Genomic DNA, 27,788 nt, shown 5'->3' on the forward strand with positions numbered 1-27,788 from the left:
TATGGCGGACCCCATATTTTAACCTGCCAGAATAATTCTACATCATGGGTTATTCCGAAATTAGGTGCTAATATCCCTTTAAGGATCGGTTTCATGGTCTTACCAGTTACGTTGACCAGCCATCAGTGAATAATTGTGTCCATTTTTCTGGATTGCAGTTGGTGGAACTCCTCTCTTGAACCGCGGTCGCTCTTCTTCTTAAGGTTTTCCTTGCTCTTGAAGGAGTTAGGTATAAGTTTAGATTTATTTTTAAATCAAGAAGTATATACTTGGCCAGACAATGGTCTTTCTTATTAACAATAGTCTGCACATGTGATTGTGATTGAGGTGGATTGGATTGTCGATGACACCATGTTGTCTCCATGCACTGATATGTTTATTCACTTGATTTTTTAATTCTGTAAGGTTGTTATTGCTACTTATTATAGTTTTAATCTAAAACCCCCAAACATTAAACCAGTTGTATGGTATAGCACTCACTGACTGTGGAATATGTATGTGTAGGTCTTCTCCAAGTTGCCTCCCACTCACTACTGTGGCCTAAACATATGCAATGGGTTTACTTGACTGACCTTCTTAGTGGTACTGATAAAGGGGTCTTCCATGTGGCTGTCCCTTTTAGGAAACTGAAAGCCATGTAGTGGATCAGGAGTTATGCCCCTGAGACCACCAAGACCTCCCTATTCTGTCTTTTTTCGTTTGAGATTAAACAAAAATGACACCACTCTAGTCCAATGGCTGTGCCTGGTACTGCAACTCAGCCCCATTCAAGTGAATGTAATACCAAACACAGCCTATGGGTGTTGACATTTCTGGAGTAATAAACAAACCATTTTAATTATATCTTTTAAGGCATTTATTATTTTTTAAAGGGGAATTCCACCTAAGTTCATTGACTGACATTGTTATGGTCCATGGTTGGAGCTTCCCTCGAATCCCTAAGCAAAGGGAATGCGCAAAAGTAGAATGGGAAGCTCCTGAGCCCCAGTGCATTGTGCCATCGATACTACTGGTATCTTCTTATGTGGAAAAGGGTCTGTCGGCCCTCTATGGCACTAATACGTTGGTGCAACTACTACCTCTTCTCCCCCTATAGCTACTTCCCTGGGACTGAGGTCTTATATGGTACAAAAGTGGTTTGGGCATTTTATAGAGCTAAATTATATGGGGTCCACGTGACGTGTGATGAAATTAATTTTGGTGTTGTTCCCCTTTAATTTCTGTAGAAGAATGGGTTGATGTTGACCTTTTGCATTCTCTAATTTATTTATTTTTTAAATTCCACTTAATTTTTGTAATTTTAGTTTCTTTTGGCGGCTGGAAAAAAAGATTGAATGGTCAATGCAGTGGCCTCTAAAACTGAAGGTATTACACGTAATGGTTACGGCACCTACATCGCCCGAGAAGGGTTGGTGGTTGTATTTTCATCAATGCAATAACAGGGATGAACATTAAGCTCTTGTTCTACATTAGATAATGTTGAACTTTGATTCTATCCATACCAAGTATAGCATTAACTCTGAAATCTGAAAACATATTTTATGCTAAAACTTGCACAGAGCTTTTAGATGTCTCCATTGCCAACAACATGTAGGCGGCCATCTTGTTTTCTATTCTAATATACTATCTTACGTACTTATGGAACTGTCATGGAGGGTCATCTGGCCATTGCCTACAACATACAGGCAGCCATCTTGTATACTATTCCAATATTCTATCCTACCCACCTCTCGTAATGTCATGGTGGGTCAACAGGCTTTCATATGAGGCCAGAATAGGTAATTGGATATTCATTAAGGGGAGTTCATCACCCCCATTTATAAGCCACAAGGAAAAAGTAGCTCCCATGCTGCCAGATTTGACCCAGCCATGTATTATATGGTTGTCGATTTACTTTAGCCGCTGGCCCTTTGGACCTGAGGCTAAAAATTAAGATTTTCCTACTGTAGGGAATGGGCTGTCCCATTCATAAAACTCCTTTAATGTAAGATTTTACAGGTAAGTACAACCTTTATTGTAAACTTTTCTTTTTCAAATATTGGGAAGAATATGAAAAATTGGATACATAAAATTTTTTCTAAAAAATGTAAAATTGGTTATAAATAAATGGAAGCTGTCACCCACCGTTTTTTCCTGACCTTCCAACATCCTATGGCTCAGGTTCTTCAAGCTTGTAAGTAAAACATTTTCAGGCTGTTACGGTGGGAGACCTACATCAAATTTACCAAAATTGTGATGCTAAAAATGAAAAAATAAAATAAAAATGACAGTTCATATTTTTTTCCAGCCCTAAGATCCTAAGTATTACGCAGGTTATTTACCAAGGAAACCATAGAGTTTACGTGTTCTTGAAATGCAGTTTGTAGTTAGAGGATTGGAAAAGCATTTACCTGACATATCTGGTTTCAAAGGGAAGAAAATTTTTGAAAATTATCCTAAATTTTGAAAGTAACAATAACAAATGTGGATCTTAATGTATTCTTTATTTATAAATTATTACTAATAGGTAACAGATTTAATTTATTTATTATTAATTTACAGTTCTATTTATTTTTGTAATTTAATTAGACTTTACTTTTGTTGTAATATTTTACTTTAATTTAATTTTAGTTTTCTGAAATCGCAAAATATTCAAAAATAAATTTCCATATTTCTGTGCTCATTGCAAGAATTTCGGGAGAAATAATAAGTCCAGCCTACTTGTTTTCTGATATTTTTATGTGTTCATTTTTGTATTTAGTTTCTGGTTTATGCTCTTTTTTTTCCAATGAAATTTACAATCGATCCGTGGAAAATTGTCGACAGTGTCATTCATTTCAGAAATATATTCATTTGTCATATTGTTTACTATTCAGTTATAGTTTAAGCATCTTCAAAAAGTCTTATTTGATTAAATTATTTGCTTCTGTTTTATTCATGGCCATTATAGGAAAGAGACCAACACATATTTTTTTTGTTCAAATTTCGATTTCTGTGAATTTCCAATATTGAAGCATCCTGTTTTTTTTGTCTGGTAAAGGGGTTATACAGGCTTAGAAAAAACATGGCATTTTTTCCTAAAAAAAACAACAGCACTCTTGTCCTCAGTTAAGGTGTAGGTTTTGAAGCTAAGCTCCATTGAAGTAAATGGAGCTGAATTGTAATACCACACACAACCTGAGGACAAGGGTGGTGCTGTTCTTCCGAGAACGTAGCTGAATTTTATTTAATCCTGGATAACCCCTTTAAACAAGCAAAACTTTTCTTTTTAGTTGTGTAATTCTGAATTGTATAAAATATTTTATGCTTTTATACCCACAATACCTCATTGAGTTTTAATACTAGTAAACTATCCATTTGTCCCCAGTTGGATCCTTACTATTTGGATATGTATCAGCTGTTATAGAAAATCCGCAATACAAAATATATTTGTCTTGTTCACTTAATATTATTTTCTTTTTTTTTTTTTTGCTTTTTTGAAATTGAAATGATCTTTCCACTATTTGTATGGTGCGGCACAGAGTCAAATTTTGGGTAAAATGAATTGGAATGTTAAAATAATAAAAATTAAATAATGAATTTTAAAATGTAGTTCTGTTTTTTATTATTTTCTTTAGATTTTTAACATTAGAATTGAAGATGAAAAATAATTCTAAGAGATTGAATTCTAAGAAATTATCTACCGTATTTTTCGGACTATAAGGCGCACTTAAAATACTATGATTTTCTAAGAAATTGTAAGTGTGCCTTATAGTCCAGTGCGCCTTATATATGGACCGGGACAGCTCCGGCCTCCATGGCGCAGATAGGCTGCTGAGCTCACATCTCCCCGCCACACAGCACAGCGCAGCGCTCCCTCACCTGGACTCCCGGCCCATGGCTCCGCAGGCCTGTCCTGCTGTCCCGCTGTAGCGCTGTACTGCTCTCCCGTTGTAGCGCTGTACCGCTCTCCCGCTGTTACGTTCTCCCTGCTCTCCGCAGCCCGGATACAGGCTCAGGCATAGGCTTTAGGCATAGACTTTCATTCAATAGCGCCACCTAGTGGCCGGAAGTTATAGAGCAACACTGTACTGAGGCTCCTAACTATGGTGGCCACAATGCTCCATGCAGAATTCTGCCAACAGGACTCGCTGGCAGAATTCTGCCTATCCTGCATGGTGCATTACGGCCACCATAGTTAGGAGCCTCAGTACTGTGACATAGTAAGGAGCTTCAGTAAATACAGTTCTGTAATCAGTAGGTGACATAGTAAGGAGCCTCAGTAAGTACTGTGATCAGCAGGTGACTTACGTTTTTCGTTCTTTCAAACTTATACACTATAATGCGGTGCTCCTTATAGTCTGGTGCGCCTTATAGTCCGATGCGCCTTATAGTCCGAAAAATACGGTATATTTAACCAATAGCTTGACGAAGAGTCAGGGATTTTTACCAATCCGGTAGTTTACCATCTTCGCTTAATTTTTTTTTTTTATTTTAATTTTAAATCTGTGAATTTGTAATAAAAACTGCAAAATGACAAACTTTGCAATACCTTGACTTTACTGATTATGTGCCAGTCTCCCCAATCCTCTAAGGGCACTGATGTTTATATGGTCCACTGGTCACCACTCACATTAGTAAGTCACAATGGATAGAGCACAACCACTGCAGACAGTTAGTGGGTAGTATGCCAGTTGTACGTGGGAGATACATGGAATCGACAAAAGGTAAGAAGAGAGAAATTAAAGCGTATGTGTATTGTAGAGCTTGTTCTTTTGAATGTCTGAGCCCAAATTTTTTGCTTTTGAGGGTAATCTGTCAGCAACCAGGCCCTATCACTGGTGCTGACAGTGTGCTGTAGCTGGCAGTCCCCTAATGAGTATGTTGCCTTTTTGTAATTTTTTTAGTGGAGTGTATTATGTGCGATCTCAGGTCTCCTACTGTAATAAAGAGTCAAAGAGGAGTTGTGGCTCAATGTATGTGCCACAATTATGCACGCCTAACCACTCCTTTCTCTTCCCTCTTCTTCCGGCCTCCTGCTCGCTCAGCTTTCAATTGGTATCTGCAAACTGTAGCTAGAGGGGTATATCACCTGTCTAGAGACCATTGACCAGTTCTTTCTTTGGTTCGATTCCCCTGATTGAAATAAAATCTAGTTATTATTTACTTTTTCTCATCATTGTATCTTTTTAAAATTGCAAAGAATTCCCAATCAAGTTCAAAATAGTTAAACACAATGCTGAGAAAGATTAAAAAATATATATTTTTTTCTCACCATTGTATTAAAAAAAACTAATTTAAACCTGATTGGAAATTCTTTGCACTTTTAGGCTGGGTTCACACTATGTATATTTCAGTCAGTATTGTGGTCCTCATATTGCAACCAAAACCAGGAGTGGATTAAAAACACAGAAAGGCTCTGTCCACACAATGTTGATATTGAGTGGATGGCTGCCATATAACAGTAAATAACGGCCATTATTTCAATATAACAGTCGTTGTTTTAAAATAACAGCAAATATTTGCCATTAAATGGCGGCCATCCACTCAATTTCAACATTGTGTGAACAGAGCCTTTCTGTGTTTTTAATCCACTCCTGGTTTTGGTTGCAATATGAGGACCACAATACTGACTGAAATATACGTAGTGTGAACCCAGCCTATTAAAAATGATACAATGATGAGAAACGAAATAAATAAATAACTATATTTCATTTCCATCAGGGGAATCGGACCAAAGAAAAACTTGCTGGTGGTCTCTAGACAGGAGACTTACCCCTAGACCAAAGCTCCAACACAAGCCAGGATATTCAACTATATCTGTTTGCAAATCAGTCCTTCTGACTGACAGACTGACACGCAAAAATCCTCCTAACCCAGACTACAGATTCCCTTTCAGAGAGTAATTCTTTCACAAATTAAAATGATTCGTTCCAGCCATATTCTCGTCTACAGAGCCTACGTCTAAATGGGCATCAAGATTAACCATCACTTTACTGAGATAGAAATAAGGCCAGAAATTCCCAACTATAGCCATAAAGGACAAAGACAAAAATAGAAATTCTTCTGAGACCTGCACAGTAGGCAGCACCACCTGTAGATATTGTATTTCTCCACTAGATGTCAGTAGCTAGCTGAACTTTTTGAAAACTTTTTCACATTAATTATATTAATTAGATCTTCAAACCAAATCTGCAGATGGCATCAACCGTAATTACCAATGTCTGGGAAAGACCTGTCTGACTGCAAACAGGAAATGCCAGGATAATAGTTGTACGGCCCCCACTCTATCTGAGTAGTATATCCAGCTTTGATGTGTAGCTGCCTGGTATATACACAGTATTTGTTAGGAATTCTCCTCTGGGAAATTAAACTGTTTTCACACAAGTCTAATACCTCTATTCCACGGAACAATTATCGTTCATAAATCGCTCCAACGACCGCTCGTTAACGATCACTAAACAATTTTTTTAGCGAACAATAACACAACACGTGGGAACATGAACGATATATGTAGTGTAACGATTATTTTGTGGTGTTACATGGTCGTTTAAAACGTTCGCCGGGGTGATCATGACCATACGACACACCTAGATAAATAGGAGATAGATAGATAGATAGATAGATAGATAGATAGATAGATAGATAGATAGGAGATAGATAGATAGATAGATGATAGATAAATAGGAGATAGATAGGAGACAGATAGATAGATAGATAGATAGATAGATAGATAGATAGATAGATAGATAGATAGATAGATAGGAGATAGATAGATAGATAGGAGATAGATAGATAGATAGGAGATAGATAGATAGATAGATAGATAGGAGATAGATAGATAGATAGATAGATAGATAGGAGATAGATAGATAGATAGATAGATAGATAGGAGATAGATAGATAGGAGATAGATAGATAGGAGATAGACAGATAGATAGATAGATAGGAGATAGATAGGAGATAGATAGATAGATAGATAGATAGATAGATAGATAGATAGATAGGAGATAGATAGATAGATAGATAGATAGATAGATAGATAGATAGATAGATAGGAGATAGATAGATAGATAGATAGATAGATAGATAGGAGATAATAGATAGATAGATAGATAGGAGATAGATAGATAGATAGATAGATAGATAGATAGATAGATAGATAGATAGGAGATAGATAGATAGGAGATAGATAGATAGATAGATAGATAGATAGATAGATAGATAGGAGATAGATAGATAGATAGGAGATAGATAGATAGGAGATAGACAGATAGATAGGAGATAGATAGATAGATAGGAGATAGATAGATAGGAGATAGATAGATAGATAGATAGATAGATAGAAGATAGATAGATAGATAGATAGATAGATAGATAGATAGGAGATAGATAGATAGATAGATAGATAGATAGATAGATAGATAGATAGGAGATAGATAGATAGGAGATAGATAGATAGATAGATAGATAGATAGATAGATAGGAGATAGATAGGAGATAGATAGATAGATAGACAGGAGATAGATAGATAGATAGATAGATAGATAGATAGATAGATAGACAGGAGATAGATAGATAGGAGATAGATAGGAGATAGATGAATTAGAGATCACATGGGATATACACAGCAGGTAAACATGGGGGAGGAGCTGTTGGGGCGGGCTGTGTATATACCTGCAGTCTTCAGGAATGTGGAGCAGTAATACAGGTACGGGCTCGTCCTTCATGGGGCGGTGTTCTCTCTTATCTTCCGCTGCTCTTAGTCTCATCTATTTGCGGGGGTTGTGTCCTCGTGTTCCTGAAGTTTCCAGGAATCTGACTACATATGCAGGGAAATGTCTAAAGGCAATATATACCAGATCTGCCTTACAGCTGCTCAGAAAGGTTGTGTGCACTATATACCGTATATAAGGAGACAAGTATCTTATATATCCTATATACCGCCACAGGAATCTCAACTCCCAAGATAAGGATCTCAGTTGTGCAACAGGATTTCTATCACAGGCCGGGATGGAGTTTTATGACCACACTTACCCCTCCATTATACTGATATAATCAGACATGTATTTACTCTACTGCCAGTAACAGCCAGAGCCCTGCATCACATTATATATACATTGTGTGTGAGCAGAACTTTTACTTCTTTCTGTAGTTACCAGGGCCGATTCTAGCTTTTCTGCCGCCTGAGGCGAGAACTGACAAAGCGCTCCCAGCACTCCCAGGTCCTTCCATTCAACATGATGAATGCCTCAGCTGAGTATCCTATCCTGTGACCTGACAGCAGTCTAAACTGCAGGGACCTCAGAGCAATAGTCAGGGAGAGAAGATCCAGGACAGGCAGAGTGCAGCATCGCAGTGTGTATGGGACAGTACTATAGATAACAGTGTGCGGTGACCAGATTTTTTAACTGTTTGAGCCACTATGGGCCCCCTGAGAGCTTCAAAACAAACAACAATCTGCAACTGCTGACCTCTGACCTCAGGAGCCTGGAGAAGAGCCATAAAACGGGCTGCTCTGTTAACTCTTTCAGTACTGCAGAATGTAGAGTATTACTGTGCATCACTTACATTCTGCAATACAGAAAGAGTTAACAGCAGAGCAGAACATTACTTTGATACCTCTTCTCCTGCTCTTGCACTATGCTGAGGTCAGCTCGAGGTCGGCAGTGCAGAGAAGACATAATATAGCGTCCCCGCTGCTGTTAACTTTTTCTGTGTAAGTGATGCAGAGTATAATAACTCTGCATTATTCAAAGGGTTAACAGCAGGAGACACTATATCTATGTCTTATGTGATGTGAATACGAGGCTTCCGGTGCCTCCTCAGCGCTTCTCTTGAGGCAACTGACAGGAAACACGGCCGGGCACTGAGCCTGAACTAGTTGTAATGATAAGGACACAGGATGCTGATGCCGCCCCCCTCAAGGGCTGTGTTATCTGCCGCCTGAGGCGAAGACTTCACTTCGCCTCATGGCAGATACAGGCCTGGTAGTTACACATCATAGTTCTTGTACATAGGAGGCAGTATTATAGTAGTTATATAGTAGGTTTATTTAAACCTGTGCCACCTACCATGTCTACTCTGCTTGTTCCTGACTATTTATTATTGTATGTTGTAGTCAGAGAAGGCCTTTGGGGTGTGCGACCTGTGCGCTTGCACAGGGATACGCTCCCGGCCAGCAGGGGGGCACTGAGGCAGAGAGACAGCTGTGTAGCTCTCTTTCTGCCCGAGCGCTCCCCTAGCTGGCTGCCCGGTGCCCCCCTCCTGTGGTGGCTTCCCCCTGCCTCCCCTCCCCATAGGCGCCGCTAATGTCCTATCAATCTTGTGACCACTTGCGTTCACGAGAGCTGCGGCGGGGGAGCGAGGTGTTGGGTGAGTTGTGTGAGTGTGTATAAGGGGGGAGATAACATAGGGGGGCAATCTATAAGGGGGAGACAACAAGGGGGCAATCAATATGGGGGGCATGTATAAGGGTAGAGATAACATAAGGGGGAGACGACATAAGGGGGCAATCAATAGGGGGGCCATCTATAAGGGGGGAGACAACATAAGGTGGGAAATCTATAGGGGTAGACAACATAAGGGGGCAGTCTATAAGGGGGGAGACAACATAAGGGGTTAATCTATAAAGGGGGAGACAACATAAAGGGGGCAATCTATAAGGGGGAGACAACATTAGGGGGCAATCTATAAGGGGGGACAACTTAAGGGGGCAATCAATAGGGGGGCATGTATAAGGGGAAAGATAACATAAGGGGGAGACAACATAAGGGGGCAATCAATAGGGGGGCCATCTATAAGGGGGAAGACAACATAAGAGGGCAATCTATAAGGAGGAGACAACATAGGGGGCAATCGATAAGGCAGGAATCTATAAGGGGGCAATCTTTAAGGGGGAGACAACATAAGGGGGGAAATCTATAAGGGGGAGACAACATAAGGGGCAATCTATAAGGGGGGAGACAACATAAGGGGGCAGTCTATAAGGGGGGAGACAACATAAGAGGTTAATCTATAAGGAGGGAGACAACATAAAGGGGAAATCTATAAGGGGGAGACGGAAGGGGGAAATCTATAAGGGGGGTGGACAACACGGGGGGCAATCTATAAGGGGATACAACATAAGGGGGCCATCTGTAAGGGGAATGGACAACACAAGGGGGCCATCTATAAGGGTGACAATACAGGGGGCATCTATAAGGGGATGGACAACCCAGGGGCCATTTATAAGGGGGGCAACACAGGGGGGCCATCTGTAAGAGGGGCAGAGGGGACAACATGGAGGGACATCTGTAAGAGGGGCAGAGAAGACGACATGGAGGGACATCTGTAAGAGGGGCACAGGGGACAACACAGGGGGGGCAGCTGTAAGAGGGGCAGAGGGGACAACATGGAGGGACATCTGTATGAGGGGACAACCTAGGGGGGGCAGCTGTAGGAGGGGCAGAGGGGACGACATGGGGGGCATCTGTAAGGGGGACTACAAAGATAGGGCCATTTATAAGGGAGGGCTACAGAGAGGGGGGGGCATATACTATAGGGGAACTTCCCAGAGGGGGGTTCTTAAGGATATGCACATGGGGCCATATATAGGGAAGACTAAACAAGGGGCCATCTATAAGGAGGCTACACAGAGGGGGGGAGGCATATACTATAAGGGGGTCACATACAGTTAGCCTATCCACTAAATGAGGGTGTAAAGGGGCCAATACAGATGTGCAGTTTGTAGAGAGATGAGGATGGTGCCAGAGTGAGGAGCCTAATATGTCTGTCTGGCAGATTCTGTGGGTTTGTGGCTCAGAAGACGACCCCTGTGAGTCACCGGATATAACTGCACTGTATATGGCGTACAGAACCTGTGTAGGGCTGGCTCTACCTCTATAGTGATCTGTGTACATAGGATTTTATTCAGTAACAGCGGTGGTGTTAGTCAGTATGTGGTGGTGTTAGTCAGTATGTGGTGGTATTATTCAGTAGCAGCGGTGGTGTTAGTATGCGGTGGTATTAGTCAGTATGTGGTGGTGTTAGTCAGTATGCGGTGATATTAGTCAGTATGTGGTGGTATTAGTCAGTATGCGGTGGTGTTAGTCAGTGTGCGGTGGTGTTAGTCAGTGTGCGGTGGTGTTAGTCAGTATGCTGTGGTATTAGTATGTGGTGGTGTTAGTATGTGGGGGTATTAGTATGTGGTGGTATTAGTCAGTATGTGGTGGTGTCAGTTTGTATGTGGTGGTTATATTTGTTACTTGTTATCTGGTACAGTGTTTTATTGGATTTAGTATACTGGAACCAGTGAAGGGATTGGCAGAGGAAAGATGCAGAGGCAAAGGGAGGGGAGAGTCCAAGCGAGATATAATGAGACCATGTACCAGCAGTTTTGTGAAGTCAGGGGTGAGAAAAGAGCAGATTCGGGAATAGTTTTTAAGGTGAAGGCGGCAGGAAGTGGTCAGGGTCAAAGGTGACCCCAAGGCCGCAAACTTGGGGGACAGGGGACAGAGTGGAGTCATTGACTGTGATTGAGAAATTAGATGGAGGGGTGGAGCAAGATGGGGGGAAGATGATTAGTTCTGTTTTGTCCACGTTGAGCTTTAGAAAGCGGGAGGAGAAGAAGGAAGATATGGCTGATAGACACTCTGGGATCCGGGATAGCAGAGAGTGGATATCTCGACCAGAGAGGTAGATTTGGGTGTCAGGTGGTACCTGAAGCTGTGGGATTCTATAATGTGTCCCAAGCCAAATGTATAGATGAAGAAGAGAAGAGGCCGAGGACAGAGCATTGGAGGACACCAACAATGAGTCAGAGGAGGCGGTGTGGGAGTGGGGGACACCAAAAGTGAGATAGGAGAGGTAAGATGAGATCAAGGAGAGGGCTGAGCTGGTGACACCAAGGGATGAAAGAGTTTGGGAGGGGGAATGGTCTACTGGCCATAGGCCACTTTGGTGAGGGCAAGGTAGAGATTTTGTTCGAGCACTTTCGAGGCAAAGTCAAATGGGGCGGTAGCTGGATAAGGAGGCAGGGTAAATGGATGGCTTTTTAAGGATGAATGTGATGGTTGCATGTTTATATGGAGAAGAAAAGATACCAGTAGTTAGTCAAGAGATAAGTTAGTTCTAAGACAAGTGCTAAGGAGAGGTTGGGGATAAGGTGGGATGGGATTCGGTTAAGTGCGCAGGTGGTGAGGTGTGATGTGAAGAGTAGTTTGTAGAGATGTTCTTCAGTGATGGTGGAGAGGGGAGCTAGTGTGGAAGAGCACTGAACGGGGGGTGGGGGGTGGGGTTAGGGGACTGTAAGGTGAAGAAAGTGGTAAAGTCCTTAGGAGAGATGAGAGATTTGGGGGTGGAGGGGCAAAGAGGGGAATTAAACTGTTGTCTGGGGCTGTGAGATAAAGATGATAACCCTGTTTAGCAGAGGTACGAGCAGATTTGAAGTTAGGGACCGCTTGCTTGTATGTCTGGAGGTCGTCCTTGGAACATGTTTTCTCCCAGTAGCCCTGGACACACGCCTTGGTGGTTTGGTTAGGTTGGTTAGGGTTATCTGTGGATGCATTGTTTTCTGTTGTGTGTGTGAGAGGGCCGACATAGTCAAGACCCAAGGTAATTTTGGAGTCGTAAAAGGTCGCGGCCACATCTGTGTCAATAAGAAGAGATATGCCGGAGAGTGGCAGGTGGGAGTCGGAGAGTGTTTGAGTGTTAAGGTGTTTGAGATTCCTGTGAGGGTAGCCAAGGTTCTGTACTGAGGAGGAGTTAGAGAAAAGAGAGAAGAAAATATTAAGAGGTTGTTGTCAGGGATGTGGAGAGGTGTGCTTTGTGTGAGTGGCCATAGAAGACCACTGTGTGAGGGTGAAAGAGTAGGCTAGGGATAGGAGTTTGGAGACAGCTGTTTGGGATGTGTTGATGGGGTTGGTTAAGTCACCCATGATGATGGTGGGAATGTCCGAAGAGAGGACGTGCAATAACCAAATGGTCAATTGGTCAAAGAAGTTGGTTGCGGAGCCTGGTGGTTGGTAAATGAAGGGGAGTAGATACGGATGGAGGTGAGGGTAGGGATAGGTGGAGATGGGTTGAAGAAGCATTGGTCCGATAGCAGTAGATCAAAACGTCACCCTCTTTTTTGCCAGGGCGAGGGGTGTGAAATGGATGATGGATACCTGGATACTAACCTACATTGCCTTATGGCCTGCTGGACCACCTGCTACCCACACATGGGATGTGGCCTGGTATTCTCTAGAAGCTTACACATCCCGGAGAGGGATAAAGGGTGACAACTTAGAGGGTGCTTAGACTCCTGAACCTAGATCTTGGTCAAACCGGTTGGGTAGCCCAGTGTGTCCACACCCGTTGCCATGTTACCTATGTACATAGGGGCAGTATTATAGCAGAAGAAACAACCTCACGATTTACACATAAACTCGATTTTCAAGCCATAAGGGCATATATCATCAGTATAAGTGCTTATGGTTAATCATTATCAGGTGTGAGCGGTGACAGCACTTTCCATGGACTATCTGTCCTGTATCTCAGACATATATTAACAAACATTGATCGGTATATACAATAAACCATTATGTAATCGTTTACCTCTCTCTTCATTATATCTGGTCTACAGAGGAGACACTAGGGGGAAATTTATCACACATGGTGTAAAGTGAAACTGGCTCAGTTGCCCCTAGCAACCAATCAGATTCCACCTTTCATTCCTCACAGACTCTTTGGAAAATGAAAGGTGGAATCTGATTGGTTGCTAGGGGCAACTGAGCCAGTTTCACTTTACACCATGTTTGATAAATCTCCCCCTAGGTTCCTATAGATACAATATATCCTAAGCCCCTCCCATTTGCTTGATTTCATCCTCACCCGGTTATAATACACGGCACTTTCTGATCCATCCACAAACACAGCACATAGCTCTGCCATACACACTACAAATATTAAGAGTATAAAAATATACTTCTGTATAGCGGCCTCCTATTCTGAATATATAGCCATACAGTACCCACTAGTGGTATATTATTGTATTTATTTACTTTTTTAATCAACTGGTGCCATAAAGTTATATAAATTTGTTATTTACTTCTATTTAAAAATCTCCAGTCTTCCAGTACTTATCAGCTGCTGTATGTCCTGCAGGAAGGGGTGTATTGTTTCCAGTTTGACACAGTGCTCTCTGCTGCCACCTCTGTCCATGTCAGGAACTGTCCAGAGCAGCAGCAAATCCCCATAGAAAACCTCTACTGCTCTGGACAGTTCCTGACATGGACAGAGATGGCAGCAGAGAGCACTGTGTCAGACTGGAAAGAATATTCCTGTATATAGGAGCAGTATTATAGTAGTTATAGTCCAAAGCGAGAAAATGTATTCAGCACTCACCGGTAACAGTAAATCACGCTTGTTTCTTTATTTCACATAAAATGTGCAGACAGGGAGGAGGAGGGTGCGTGGCGTGTCTCAAATGGCGACGGCCGTTTCTGGCCTCTCGGGCCTGTCGTCTAGCCAGGAGCATGCGCCGTGTAACAAAGGGGAGTGTAAAATAGACACAGGTAACACACGTGATCAGTGGTATTAAAAAGATTGTCTAGACAATAAAACGTTACAAAAACACTGTCAGATCATTTCGCTCATTCAGGCCAAGTGGGCCCGTGGCTTCTAGACTCGCAAACCACAGAGATTCTTTTCTCAGTAATGTCTGGTGCTGGTCTATGCCGTGAGCTTTGGGATTAACCCTCTCTAGACCTAAAAACTTTAAAACCCTGGTATCTCCTCCGTGCTCTTTGCGGATGTGATCTATTAGGCGCGGTACCCCTTTACCTGTACGTACGGAGTATGCATGCTCCTTGTACCTGTTCCAGAGGGGCCGCTTTGTCTTGCCTATATAAAATCTTTTGCACGGGCATACCAGGGCATATACCGTGTATGTGGTTCTGCAGGTAATAAAATCTTTAACGAAGCAATCTTTGCCCCCCAAATGGATGTATGCCGTATTCAGCATCTGTGGACAGTAATTACACTGTCCACATTTGTGATTGCCTTCCGGGAGGGATGTATTAAGCCAGTGCGTTTTTTGCTTAGTGACACGGTCTGAATTATTGCTAAGCGCATCCCCTATCGTTCTGTTTTTTCTATGCGTGATACACGGTTTACGACTTGCTATTGTACTCAAATCAGGATCATTTTCTAAGAGGAACCAGTGACGATTTATGGCTTGTCTAATAACGTCATTGAGTGGTGAATTCTGGAATATAAACGTAAACCTATTCTCTAAAGTTTTTTTACTGTCTTGGGTCGAGGGATTTAAGAGTCTGGTCCTGTCTTGACTGGCAGCACGGTTATAGGCATTCTGTATTATGCCTTTAGGGTAACCCCTGTGTGTAAGTCTCTTCTCCAAATCGCCAGCCTGAGCCCTAAAACTATCATCATGGCTATTAACCCTCCGTAGGCGCAACATTTGCCCATACGGTATTGCTTTTTTAACAACGGTAGGGTGAGAGCTGGCGAAGTGGAGAAGGGAGTTACACGCAGTGGGTTTTCTATACACGGAGGTTTTTATGCCGTCTTCCACCACCTCAACGAGCACATCTAGAAACTCAAGTGTGGGGCCCCCGTATTTGTATGTGAAGAACATATTTCTGTTGTTCTGACAATTAAGGTAATCCACAAAGCCACAGAAGCTATCGTAGGAGCCCCCCCATGCAATGAAAATGTCATCGACATACCGATGATACCCCTTAATGCATGTGATGAAGGGGTTATGGGATACATACACCAGGTCGTGCTCAAGTTTGGCCAAGAACAGGTTGGCATACGTACAGGAGACCGGCGTGCCCATGGCAGTGCCGATCTCCTGTCGATGCCATCTGCCCTCGAACTGAAACACGTTATTTCTCAAAATAAAAAGAAGGGCCTCTCTAACAAAGTTACGCAGGGTCATGGGATTACCACCTCGTTCCAGAAACCAATCCACAGCCTCTACACCCGCATCGTGGGGGATGCGGGTGTAGAGGCTCTCCACATCTATAGAGGTAAGGGCCATACCCGCCTCCCACTGGATACCATTTATAACCCCCAGAAATTCCCCTGCACCGCCGCCTAGGCTGCCTTTATTTTCAGGGGGTTACTCCTACTGCCCATATCCGTGCTCCATTCCCACTGGTTGTGTGTAATATTCATCGGCTGTGCTGAGGTCTCTTACTCTCCACATACTATTATAGTAGTTATATTCTTGTATATAGGGAGCAGTATTATAGTAGTTATATTCCTGTATATAGGAGCAGTATTATAGTAATTATATTCTTGTATATAGGAGCAGTATTATAGTAGTTATATCCCTGTATATAGGAGCAGTATTATAGTAGTTATATTCTTGTATATAGGAGCAGTATTATAGTAGTTATATCCCTGTATATAGGAGCAGTATTATAGTAGTTATATTCTTGTATATAGGAGCAGTATTATAGTAGTTATATTCTTGTATATAGGGAGCAGTATTATAGTAGTTATATTCCTCTATATAGGGAGAAGTATTATAGTAATTATATTCCTTTATATAGGAGCAGTATTATAGTAGTTATATCCCTGTATATAGGAGCAGTATTATAGTAGTTATATCCTTGCATATAGGAGCAGTATTATAGTAGTTATATTCCTGTATATAGGGGGCAGTATTATAGTAGTTATATTCTTGTATATAGGGAGCAGTATTATAGTAGTTATATTCTTGTATATAGGAAGCAGTATTATAGTAGTTATATTCCTATATATAGAGGCAGTATTATAATAGTTATATTCCTGTATATAGGAGCAGTATTATAGTAGTTATATTCCTGTATATAGGAGCAGTATTATAGTAGTTATATTCTTGTATATAGGAGCAGTATTATAGTAGTTATATTCTTGTATATAGGGGCAGTACTATAATAGTTATATGCTTGTATATAGGGAGCAGTATTATAGTAGTTATATTCTTGTATATAGGGGGCAGTATTATAGTAGTTATATTCCTGTATATAGGAGCAGTATTATAGTAGTTATATTCCTGTATATAGGAGCAGTATTATAGTAGTTATATTCCTGTATATAGGAGAAGTATTATAGTAGTTATATTCCTGTTTATAGGAGCAGTATTATAGTAGTTATATTCCTGTATATAGAGGCAGTATTATAGTAGTTATATTCCTGTATATAGGAGCAGTATTATAGTAGTTATATTCTTGTATATAGAAACAGTATTATAGTAATTATATCCCTGTATATAGGAGCAATATTATAGTAGTTATATTCTTGTATATAGGAGGCAGTATTATAGTAGTTATATTCTTGTATATAGGAGCAGTATTATAGTAGTTATATTCCTGTATATAGGAGCAGTATTATAGTAGTTATGAACACGAACTGGAGAGAATGGAACCGCTGCACATCCCATCTATGGCTGACACTAATGCCGCTAGGCCTATATTAAAAATCAACACCAGAGTGTCTGTATATGAATTGATCAAGCCATATTGCCCCGTGTACCACCGCGCAGGTCCTCTGGTCCACACGGGTCCCTACGCTAACTCCACACCGTGTCGGTCAGCGACCGCCAACCCCGCAAAGCGTGCACGTGCAGGGAAGGGAGGCCATGGAACGGCCCTGCAACCCCAATGTCACAGGACCAGACCCAAAAAGCCCCACCAAGACCCAGCCAGCACCACCGGCGGGGAAGGCTGCCCCCAAACGACACAAGTATGGATATGGTATTACACTTACCATTGCTGCTCTCACAGAATGGGGAAGACATAGGACCCAGATATGTGAGCACAGGCATATCCTGCTAATTTTGGTCATGTGGGTCTTATAAAGGAGTGCTAGCTGTTCAGAGAGGGAGAACTGTAAAACACGAACTGGAGAGAATGGAACCACTGCACATCCCATCTATGGCTGACACTAATGCCGCTAGGCCTATATTAAAAATCAACACCAGAGTGTCTGTATATGAATTGATCAAGCCATATTGCCCCGTGTACCACCGCGGTGTGGACTTAGTGTAGGGACCCATGTGTATCAGATACCGGCACGAGGTACATGGGGCAGTATGGCTTGATCAATTCATACACAAAATTCTGATGTGTTTTTTATTTAGCCAAGCGGCACTAGTATCAGCCATAGGTGTGAGGTGCAGCACTCTGTTCCTTCCCTGAACCGCATTTTGTTTCTCTCTTTTCTCCGTGTTTTGCACTCCTCCTGGTGAGACCCACATGACCGCAATTAGCAGGAGACACCTGAGTGCACATGGTTTTAATCCCTCCTGTTTTTTCCCATTCTGTTTGCTGCAGCTATGGTGAGCGCAATACCTTATCCAGACTTGTGCTGCTTGGGGGCGACCTTCTCCGCCGGCGGTGCTGGCCGGGTTCTGGTGTGGTGTTTTTGGGTCTGGTCCTGTGGCATGGGGGTCGCAGGGCCGTCCCATGGCCCCCGTTCCCTGGCTGTGCACGCCTGCGGGGTTGGTGGCCACTGACTGGCACGGTGTGGACTTAGTGTAGGGACCCATGTGTATCAGATACCGGCACGAGGTACATGGGGCAGTATGGCTTGATCAATTCATACACAAAATTCTGATGTGTTTTTTATTTAGCCAAGCGGCACTAGTATCAGCCATAGGTGTGAGGTGCAGCACTCTGTTTCTTCCCTGAACCGCATTATAGTAGTTATATTCTTGTATATAGAAAGAGTATTATAGTAATTATATCCCTGTATATAGGAGCAGTATTATAGTAGTTATATTCTTGTATATAGGGGGCAGTATAATAGTAGTTATATTCTTGTATATAGGAGCAGTATTATAGTAGTTATATTCTTGTATATAGGAGCAGTATTATAGTAGTTATATTCCTGTATATAGGAGCAGTATTATAGTAGTTATATCTCTGTATATAGGAGCAGTATTATAGTAGTTATATTCTTGTATATAGGGGGCAGTATTATAGGAGTTATATTCCTGTATATAGGGGGCAGTATTATAGTAGTTATATCCCTGTATATAGGAGCAGTATTATAGTAGTTATATTCCTGTATATAGGGGGCAGTATTATAGGAGTTATATTCCTGTATATAGGAACAGTATTATAGTTGTTATATTTTTGTATATATGAGCAGTATTATAGTAGTTATATTCTTGTACATAGGGGGCAGTATTGTAGTAGTTATATCTATGTATATAGGAGCAGTATTATAATAGTTATATTCCTGTATATAGGAGCAGTATTAGAGTAGTTATATTCTTGTATATAGGAGGCAGTATTATACTAGTTATATTTCTGTATATAGGAGCAGTATTATAGTAGTTATATTCTTGTACATAGGGGGCAGTATTATAGTAGTTATATTCTTGTACATAGGGGGCAGTATTATAGTAGTTATATTCTTGTATTTAGGGGCAGTATTATGGTAGTTATATTCTTGTACATAGGGGGCAGTATTATAGTAGTTATATTCTTGTACATTCATATTCAAACCTTTCAGAATTAATATTATTGTCGGATCCGCTTACCTTAAAAGCAAAACAAAACCTTAAATGTCCTGTACATCACTGCAGAGGTTTTGTTCCTTTCTTTACAGGAAGCCAAGTGTGAATCTTGATCTATATTTGGAAAGCCCCAGCCATGGCAACCAGCGTACGCCGCACAGGCAATGCAATAGCTGTGATACCCAGGTGAGCAGATTTCACCTCAGGTGAGGGCGGGGTTGAGGAAGGGGGCGTGGCCTGGCATTCCTCCCCTGTGCTGTCACTCACATTGGCTCAGTGTGCAGCAGCTGCAGATCAGGGCGATACTGGAAGGAGTTGGCTCTGCTTGCCAGGAATGTATAGTGAGGATTTCTTCAGGAAGACCCCCCTGGATGCAGACTCTGGGGGCATCTGAGGAGTTGCGGGGCCCTGCGGGGAGGGAGGCTCCATAATCTGGATCTCTGCTTGGATTTTGCATATACTTTATTGGAGTAATAACCATGAGCTCCGAGGATTTTAGGAGAGTGGCTTTCAGGAGGAAATCCAACCCCTGCCTGGGAAGTGCAGCTTTAAGGGTGTATCAACCGGTGGACAATGGAGATGAAGGTGGTGAGTACGGCCAAGGGCAAAGCCTAAGCCTATTATATAATGGTGCACACAGCTGTGTATATAGCTGACAACGCCGGTGACAACCACCCTGTGTGTCTCCTATCAACAATATACAACCGCAGCCTATCTGTGTCTGGGAAAGCTGGGTGATCAGAGTTGCATAACCGAAATCTTAAATTATAGTGATAATCTCTCTATCCTGGTATAACTAGTGTGACTTTTCTTATCAGGGCTGTAGGAAAGTTGAGTGACCTATGGGAGGTGAATGGTCACCCAGCTTTCCTGGGCTCTATAGAAGAAGGCGACCCCAGGGCAGGATGTTATACCCGTGTGATCGCTGTAGCTGTGCCCTGTGGACTCACGTCTGACTCACTGTGTCAACTCCGGTGTCATCACAGCTTCACACCAGGCTCAGCCTGCTATATACGGCTGTCACTGCCGTATACTGTATACATCTATACTGTGTGAGGGGGCTGGGGAATGGCGGTATGACCTGTATATTATCCGCTCTGCAATGATGTTGATGAATAATCCACCCGCTGCACTTAATAATAATAATAATTATTATTATTATTATTAGTAGTAGTAGTAGTAGTAGTAGTAGTAGTTGTATTTGTGACCAAGGCTGAAAGGGGTTGTCCACAACTGTATAAAAACATGGCTGTTTTTATCCAGTAACAGCGCCTCCCCTGTCCTTGGGTCACATATGGTATTGCAACTCAGCATTAAAATAAATGTGGAGCTGCAATACCACACACAACCTGCTGACAGGTGTGGCGCTGTTATATAAAGAAAGAAGCCATACTTACGTAATCTTGGACAGCCCCTTCCTGAGCCCCACCAGGATAGTAAACCATGTCCATGATTATGCTGGAGGTGAATATGTAGGTGCTGTAAAAATAAGGAATTACAATTAAAGTGGTATTCCCGCAAATAATTTTGTTCATTCTAATTTTTTTTTTTATTACATTTCTTTAATAAAGTTATATAACTTAGTAATATTACTTTATTATAGAAAATGTAATTTAAAAAAAAAAAAAATTACATCTAATGGTAGCTGTAAGGAGTGACACGACCTCTCTGCTGCCACCAGTGGCTGTGTCAGTAACTGTGTGGCTGCTTAAGCCCTGGTCCTGGCACAGATACATATCGCTAGTGATACCAAGCCTCCCCTGATGTCTATATAATACATATTAACATTAGAATACACATTACATTGGGGGGAGCTGTCTATGTCACTAGTGCTGCAGCCTCCCCTGATGTCTATATAATACATATTAACATTGGAATACACATTACATTGGGGGGAGCTGTCTGTGTCACTAGTGCTGCAGTCTCCCCTGATGTCTATATATTACATGTTACCATTAGAATAGATATTGCACAGGGGAAAGCTGTCTGTGTTAGTAGTGCTGCAGGTGCGGCACAGTGTAGCAGAAGTGATTGACAGTTATCCCCGCTCACACTGTGTTGCAGCTTCCCCAAGTGTAATGTCTATTCTAACACTAACATGTATTATACAGACATCAGGAGAGGCTGCGGTACTAGTTACACAGACAGCTTCCCCAAGTGTAATGTCTATTCCAATACTAGCATGTATTATATAGACATCAGGGGAGGCTTCAGCACTACTGACACAGAGAGCTTCCCCTAGTGTAATGGCAATTCTAATGCTAACATGTAGGGCCACTTCTGCCACGAGGCAAAATTAATTTATTGCTCAGGGCGGCTGCTTTCAGGAGCCACTGAAGGGCGGCAGATTTTATGGAGTGGCCACTGTCTGCTACACACCACTGACTTCATTGACCCCATGACCTACAAATGATAGCTGGACACATACATAGAATGCAAGGAGGTCATGACTGTGCATGACCAGTCTGACGTATGGTGCGGCTAGATTGTGTATGTACTCATAAGACTTAAAATCAGCCCTGCTAACATGTACTATATAGACATCAGGGGAGGCTGCAGCACTAGTGACACAGACAGCTTCCCCAACTGTAATGTCTATTGTAATGGTAACATGTATTATATAAATATCAGGGGAGGCTACAGAACTAGTGACACAGACAGCTTCCCCAAGTTTAATGTCTATTCTAATGAAAACATGTATTGTATAGATATCAGGGGAGACTGCAGCACTAGTGACACAGACAGCTTCCCCCAGTGTAATATCTATTCTAATACTAACATGTATTATATAGGATCAGGGGAGACTGCAGCACTAGTGACACAGACAGCTTCCTCCAGCGTAATGTCTATTCTAGTACTACGATGTATTTTATAGGAAACAGGAAACAAGGGAGGCTCAGTATTACCAGCAATATAAAACTATGCCAGGATCAGAGCTTGAGCAGCCCTGCAGTTTCCGACATAGCCATTGGTGGCAGCAGACTAGCCGTTTCTTCCCTTACTGCTGCCTTTATTGTAACAATACTTAATAAAGTTATAGTACGAAGTTTTATAACTTTATAATATAACTACTTTCCATTCACATATTTGGACCCTTGCCCGGGTGTGGATCTGAGGACTCGAGCAAAGGGCTATCAGTCTAGGTGATCAAAGAAAACTGCATGTATTACACTAGTGTGAACCTGGCTTAGCTAGGAATGGCACCAAGCTATTCTTCTCCTTCTTGCTCTTTAGGACCTTCCAGAGAAGCAGACTATGCTGGTTATGGCTCTATTCCTTTAAAAAAAAAAAAAAACATCAATCATGACTGCTCTTTTCCAGAAACAGCGCCACACTTGTTCATAGGTTGCATCTGGAATTGCAGGTAGTTTTTATTAGAATGAATGAGGCTGAGCTGTAATACCACATATACGCTGTGGACAGGGGTGGCGCTGTTTCTAGAATAAAGCAGCCATGTTTGTCTAATGTTACTTTTCTCCGCTATAGTTCGCTCCAGGTAACTCCTCCATGTTCACACTTTGTTGTTTGTGATGTAAGCAGACAGGAATGGAAGGTGACATCTCCGGCGGTCCCTGTCGCTGCTCCTCATACTTGTTTTGTTGTGACTGTCAGTGCGCGTTATGTCTCTTTATACATTCCTAGGCCTCCGCTTCCAGGCGTGAGAACGATGCAGGTCATGTGCCTTTGTTATATGGCGGAATAAAGTAAATTCACAAGAGTCTAAGACATCCTGGTCTGTGTCTCATGTTTTCGCATTGTTCCTCTGTACCTTTACATTTCGAAAAATAACATGTTAAAGGGGTACTCCCGCAATTTTTTTTTTATTTATTTTTTTTATATCAACTGGTGTCAAAAAGTTATACAGATTTGTATTTACTTCTATTTAAAAATCTCCAGTCTTCCAGTACCTATCAGCCACTGTATGTCCTGCAGGAAGTGGTGTATTCTTCACAGTCTGACATAGTGCTCTCTGCTGCCACCTCTGTCCATGTCAGGAACTGTCCAGAGCAGTAGCAAATCCCTTTACAAAACCTCTCCTGCTCTGGACAGTTCCTAACATGGACAGAGGTGGCAGCAGAGAGCACTGTGTCAGACTGGAAAGAATACACCACTTCCTCAGGACATACAGCAGCTGATAACTACAGGAAGACTGGGGATTTTTTAAATAGAAGTAAATACAAATCTATATAACTTTCTAGTACTAGTTGATTTAAAAGAAAAAAATATTTTTGACGGAGTACCCATTTAAAGGAATTTGGAAACCCCCCCAACAAACGCCCATTTTTGTGGTCTGGCTTCTTGGGTACTTCTGAAATTGGGACTTCCAGCAAATATGGGAACTAAACTGAGAAGAGGGGGATAACACACAATAGTCGCTCAGTAGGAATAATAGAGGGACGTCAAAATCCAAAGTTCTAAGAGATGTTCCAGAACTCCATGAATGTTGGGTCGTTGTCGCAACGTGGTCCCATTCACTTACATGGCAATCTTTGACCACTTTAGATTCCCTCTCGTCTTCCAAACACATGAATTAGTTCAATGTCCTTTTCACAGGACTTTTTATAGCCGACATTGCTGGGCATTGTAGTCCTCCGGGTTAGGTTCTGGAAAGTTTACATTCAGGGAGGGAAATCGACATCTTCAGCCATGGCCGGGACGGGATCGATGTTCTGTCTGCTCGTATAAATTCATGGCCAGGGGACGTGGGCGGTGACTGCTGTTATGTAATGGTTGTAGACTCTCTGCTCAGACACGCTCGCTCACGAACACAGAACTGTGCCATTATACCTGACCTAGATGGAAAAGAAGTATCCACACCCCTCCCGCCCCTCATATCTCCTGTCTCGCTGAATGAAAGTATATTACATTATCATTACATATATTACATGAGAAAAAGAAGTAAGTGAACCCTTCAATTTAATACTGGTCTAGAATCTAAACCCCTTCTGTTGATTGACATTCATGTACAGAACGTCAGGGTGGGCTGTGTGGAGCAGGCACTGGAACTAAGCCTGCTCCATAGCCTACTGTGTTAGATAGGATGCCTGCTCCATAGCCTGCTGTGTTACATAGGATGCCTGCTCCATAGCCTGCTGTGTTACATAGGATGCCTGCTCCATAGCCTGCTGTGTTAGATAGGACGCCTGCTCCATAGCCTGCTGTGTTAGATAGGATGCCTGCTCCATAGCCTACTGTGTTAGATAGGATGCCTGCTCCATAGCCTGCTGTGTTAGATAGGATGCCTGCTCCATAGCCTGCTGTGTTAGATAGGATGCCTGCTCCATAGCCTGCTGTGTTAGGACGCCTGCTCCATAGCCTGCTGTGTTAGATAGGATGCCTGCTCCATAGCCTGCTGTGTTAGATAGGATGCCTGCTCCATAGCCTGCTGTGTTAGATAGGACGCCTGCTCCATAGCCTGCTGTGTTAGATAGGACGCCTGCTCCATAGCCTGCTGTGTTAGATAGGATGCCTGCTCCATAGCGGCTGGCTTTACTCCCCAAAATGGTCGGTGACCTGCCAGGTTGCCATTGGTCCCTTGGGTCCCTTTGCGAGGTTGCCATTGGTCCCTTGTCACGGTAGTCCTGAGTGGCAATTGACCCACCTGGACTATCAGTACTGCCACCAACAGAAAGGGGAAAAGTGACCCGAGGTGTGCAGCTAGTGTGTATGGGTGCTGGTGAGGATAAAGAATGACGGAGTCCCAGTAACATAAAAATTAGAACAGCTTTACTGCCCAGTCTCTTGGCAGTACAATACACTTTGGTAAAATAGATAAATCTTCAAATAAACTTTAGTGCTTTACTCGGTTTCTGCTTGAGGAGGTTCTTGAAGAAGTAGAGAGGTAGTTGTAGAGGTGCTTGAAGAGTTGAAAGTAAAGTAGAGGAGAAGAGTTTGTTGAGGGAGTTCTAACCCAATGTAGCAATGTACTCTGCCGGAACGTAGAGAATATTTGTAGAGTGAAAAGTTACTTGTACCTGTGTATGGACTTTAGTCTGACCACTTTCTGCCCTACAGTGTTTAGTGGCCCGTCCTAATAGGGTGATACAAGCCCCAGTTGTGGTTATCTGGGTGTCGCAGTTACATTCACTGCGAGATAGGATACATAGACCTTCCTTGGTACCTATCCAGGCTAGTTCCTCTTGTGACTCAGGATACTGCCTTGCACTTTTTAGACTGGTTCACAGTGTTGGTCAGATGTTCCTAGACTCTTCTACCTTTGTAGTGTTTAGCACTGCACAGTAGATATAGTAAGAATACTGGAAGAACTGGTTGCCTCTATCCACATCTGTACACGTGTCATAGAATAGACTACACCGGACTGAACTTTTGTCCCGGACAAGGGTCCTGACAGAAGCCAGGCCCTGGCTTGGTTACAACAGGGACACTTGCTCTGTGTGTCTTCTCTCTGTGAGAATCTGGATAATACTGAACTTACTTTCTCCACCAAGTAACTAACTTCCTATAGGGGCTAAGTTATCTACCCTGTGAGTGGTGGGCAGGAGTGTGTGAAGAATAGAGAAGAAATATAAGAGGCTGAGAGTAGAAAGCAACTCCTGTCGGACAATAAGAACACATGGTACATAGAAAACATTAACCCATCTGGACCTTCAGCTGTGCAACTCCTAGAAATACATGTACATATAAAAGATACTGACATCTAGTGGTGAAACTATAGAAATACCTTCATCACTGCTTAACCTGGAGTGAGAAGCTTTTAGAGAGGTGCAAAGGAGAGATACAAACACCTGTGGTGGGACACCACATGGGACACCTGCTCCATAGCCTGCTGTGTTATATAGGACGCCTGCCCCATAGCCTGCTGTGTTATACAGGACACCTGCTGTGTTATATAGGATACCTGCTCCTATATAAGACAGTGACTAGACCCCAATCCCTACTGTTTAAAGGGGTTACCGGGACCTTTTTATTAAAGGCCTCTCCTTAGATCAGACCATCAATATATGATCAGTAGGTTTCAGATATCCGACATCCTCATCGATCAACTACCACAGCCAGTTGGCTAGGTGCCATATATTGGATCCCAACAGTTGAGATATTAATGGCCTATCCTGAGGGTAGTTTATCAATTAAAAAAAGTCTCAGAAATCCCCTTTAACCACTTAGATGCCATGCTCACATCTCTAAATGAAGTGGACAGTTCCACCTGTTTAGGCCCCTGTAATGCAAAGTTAGCATCTAGAGAAGCTGTCATGGCAGAACACGACCTACTGAGGTCCTTCAAGTCTGCCATCTTGGTACCGCTATTACACCGAACCACATGGCTCCCTCTAGTGGTGGTGGCAGGAAGTCAACATGGTGTCTATGTCTGTGCATCATTGTTTGTATTGTCAGTAGTCATGGAATTTTTTTCCCCCTCTATCCCATTGATGTAAAGGTCAGGAAATTTTTGGACTTCCTTTAAGCCAGCAGATCAGCACTATACAGCATGAAATACATATGACAATGCGTAGGGGGGGGGAGTTATTTTTGCTAAAAAGGAACTGTAAATCTGAATTCCTCTTTTGTCAAATATCACCTGTATGTCTCATGATCCACAGGACATCCCTTAGCTGTTTGGTTATTGCCTCATATGTTGTAGCTAAAAAAAAGCTAAAAAAAAAAAAAAAAAAGCTAGAAAAAAAAAAAAAAGATACAGAGCTCCAAAACTTCTCTATAGATATCCTGACTATAAATAGAATTCCAACTGCCTTAAGTGGTTGGAATTCTATTTTCCCTTAAAAAATATCTAAAAAATAAAATAAGACATAACTGGATTGGTGCATTTGTAAAGATCCATAAATAAAAAAAAACAACATAAATTATCCCAATGGGTGAATGCTAAAAAAAAATTATAATTAAAAAAAAATTCATAAGTGTTGTTTTTTGCTTATCCACCTTCCAAAAACAAGAAAGCTAGGCAATCAAAAAATCCTATTAACCTAAAAATTTTATTTTTTTCCCCCCATGTTCCCGAGGAAAAATTAATAAAATGTAATCAATAATTTGTACTTACACCAAAATCGTCAGCAAAAGTGACACCAGTAGATAGAGAAGACAATACGTGAAGCTCGCAGCTCAATCTCCACCTCCCTGTGGATTGACTTTTGATCACAGAGGCCACAGAGCAGGCTTACAAATGTGTCCCATACAAAGAATAGGGTCTAGGATTGTTCATTGTGTGTATGTCCATGAGGTTTTGCCGTAAAGTGTATCACTAAATGCTGTTAAAAAAAAAACAGTTCACTCAAGATGGGTTCTTCCATAACAAAGTACTAAAAACTAATCTAGGTGATACATTTTCTTTGACAAAAAGTTGTATTATGCGAGTGGA

The 27,788-nt window shown here is 42.0% G+C and overlaps 1 protein-coding gene across 1 annotated transcript in view; it reads left to right on the top strand.

The window, feature by feature from the left end:
* Positions 1 to 19,744: 19,744 nt before the first annotated feature.
* FGD4 (FYVE, RhoGEF and PH domain containing 4) overlaps positions 19,745 to 27,788 on the top strand; it is an 87,373-nt gene continuing 79,329 nt past the window's right edge. Inside the window, exon 1 of the mRNA XM_069967773.1 lies at positions 19,745 to 20,044. Coding sequence (XP_069823874.1) covers positions 19,936 to 20,044 — 109 coding nt within the window. The 5' untranslated portion in view covers positions 19,745 to 19,935. The remainder of the gene's footprint in view (positions 20,045 to 27,788) is intronic.

The sequence above is a fragment of the Dendropsophus ebraccatus genome, chromosome 1 (genome assembly GCF_027789765.1).
Source record: "Dendropsophus ebraccatus isolate aDenEbr1 chromosome 1, aDenEbr1.pat, whole genome shotgun sequence".
NCBI lineage: Eukaryota > Metazoa > Chordata > Amphibia > Anura > Hylidae > Dendropsophus > Dendropsophus ebraccatus.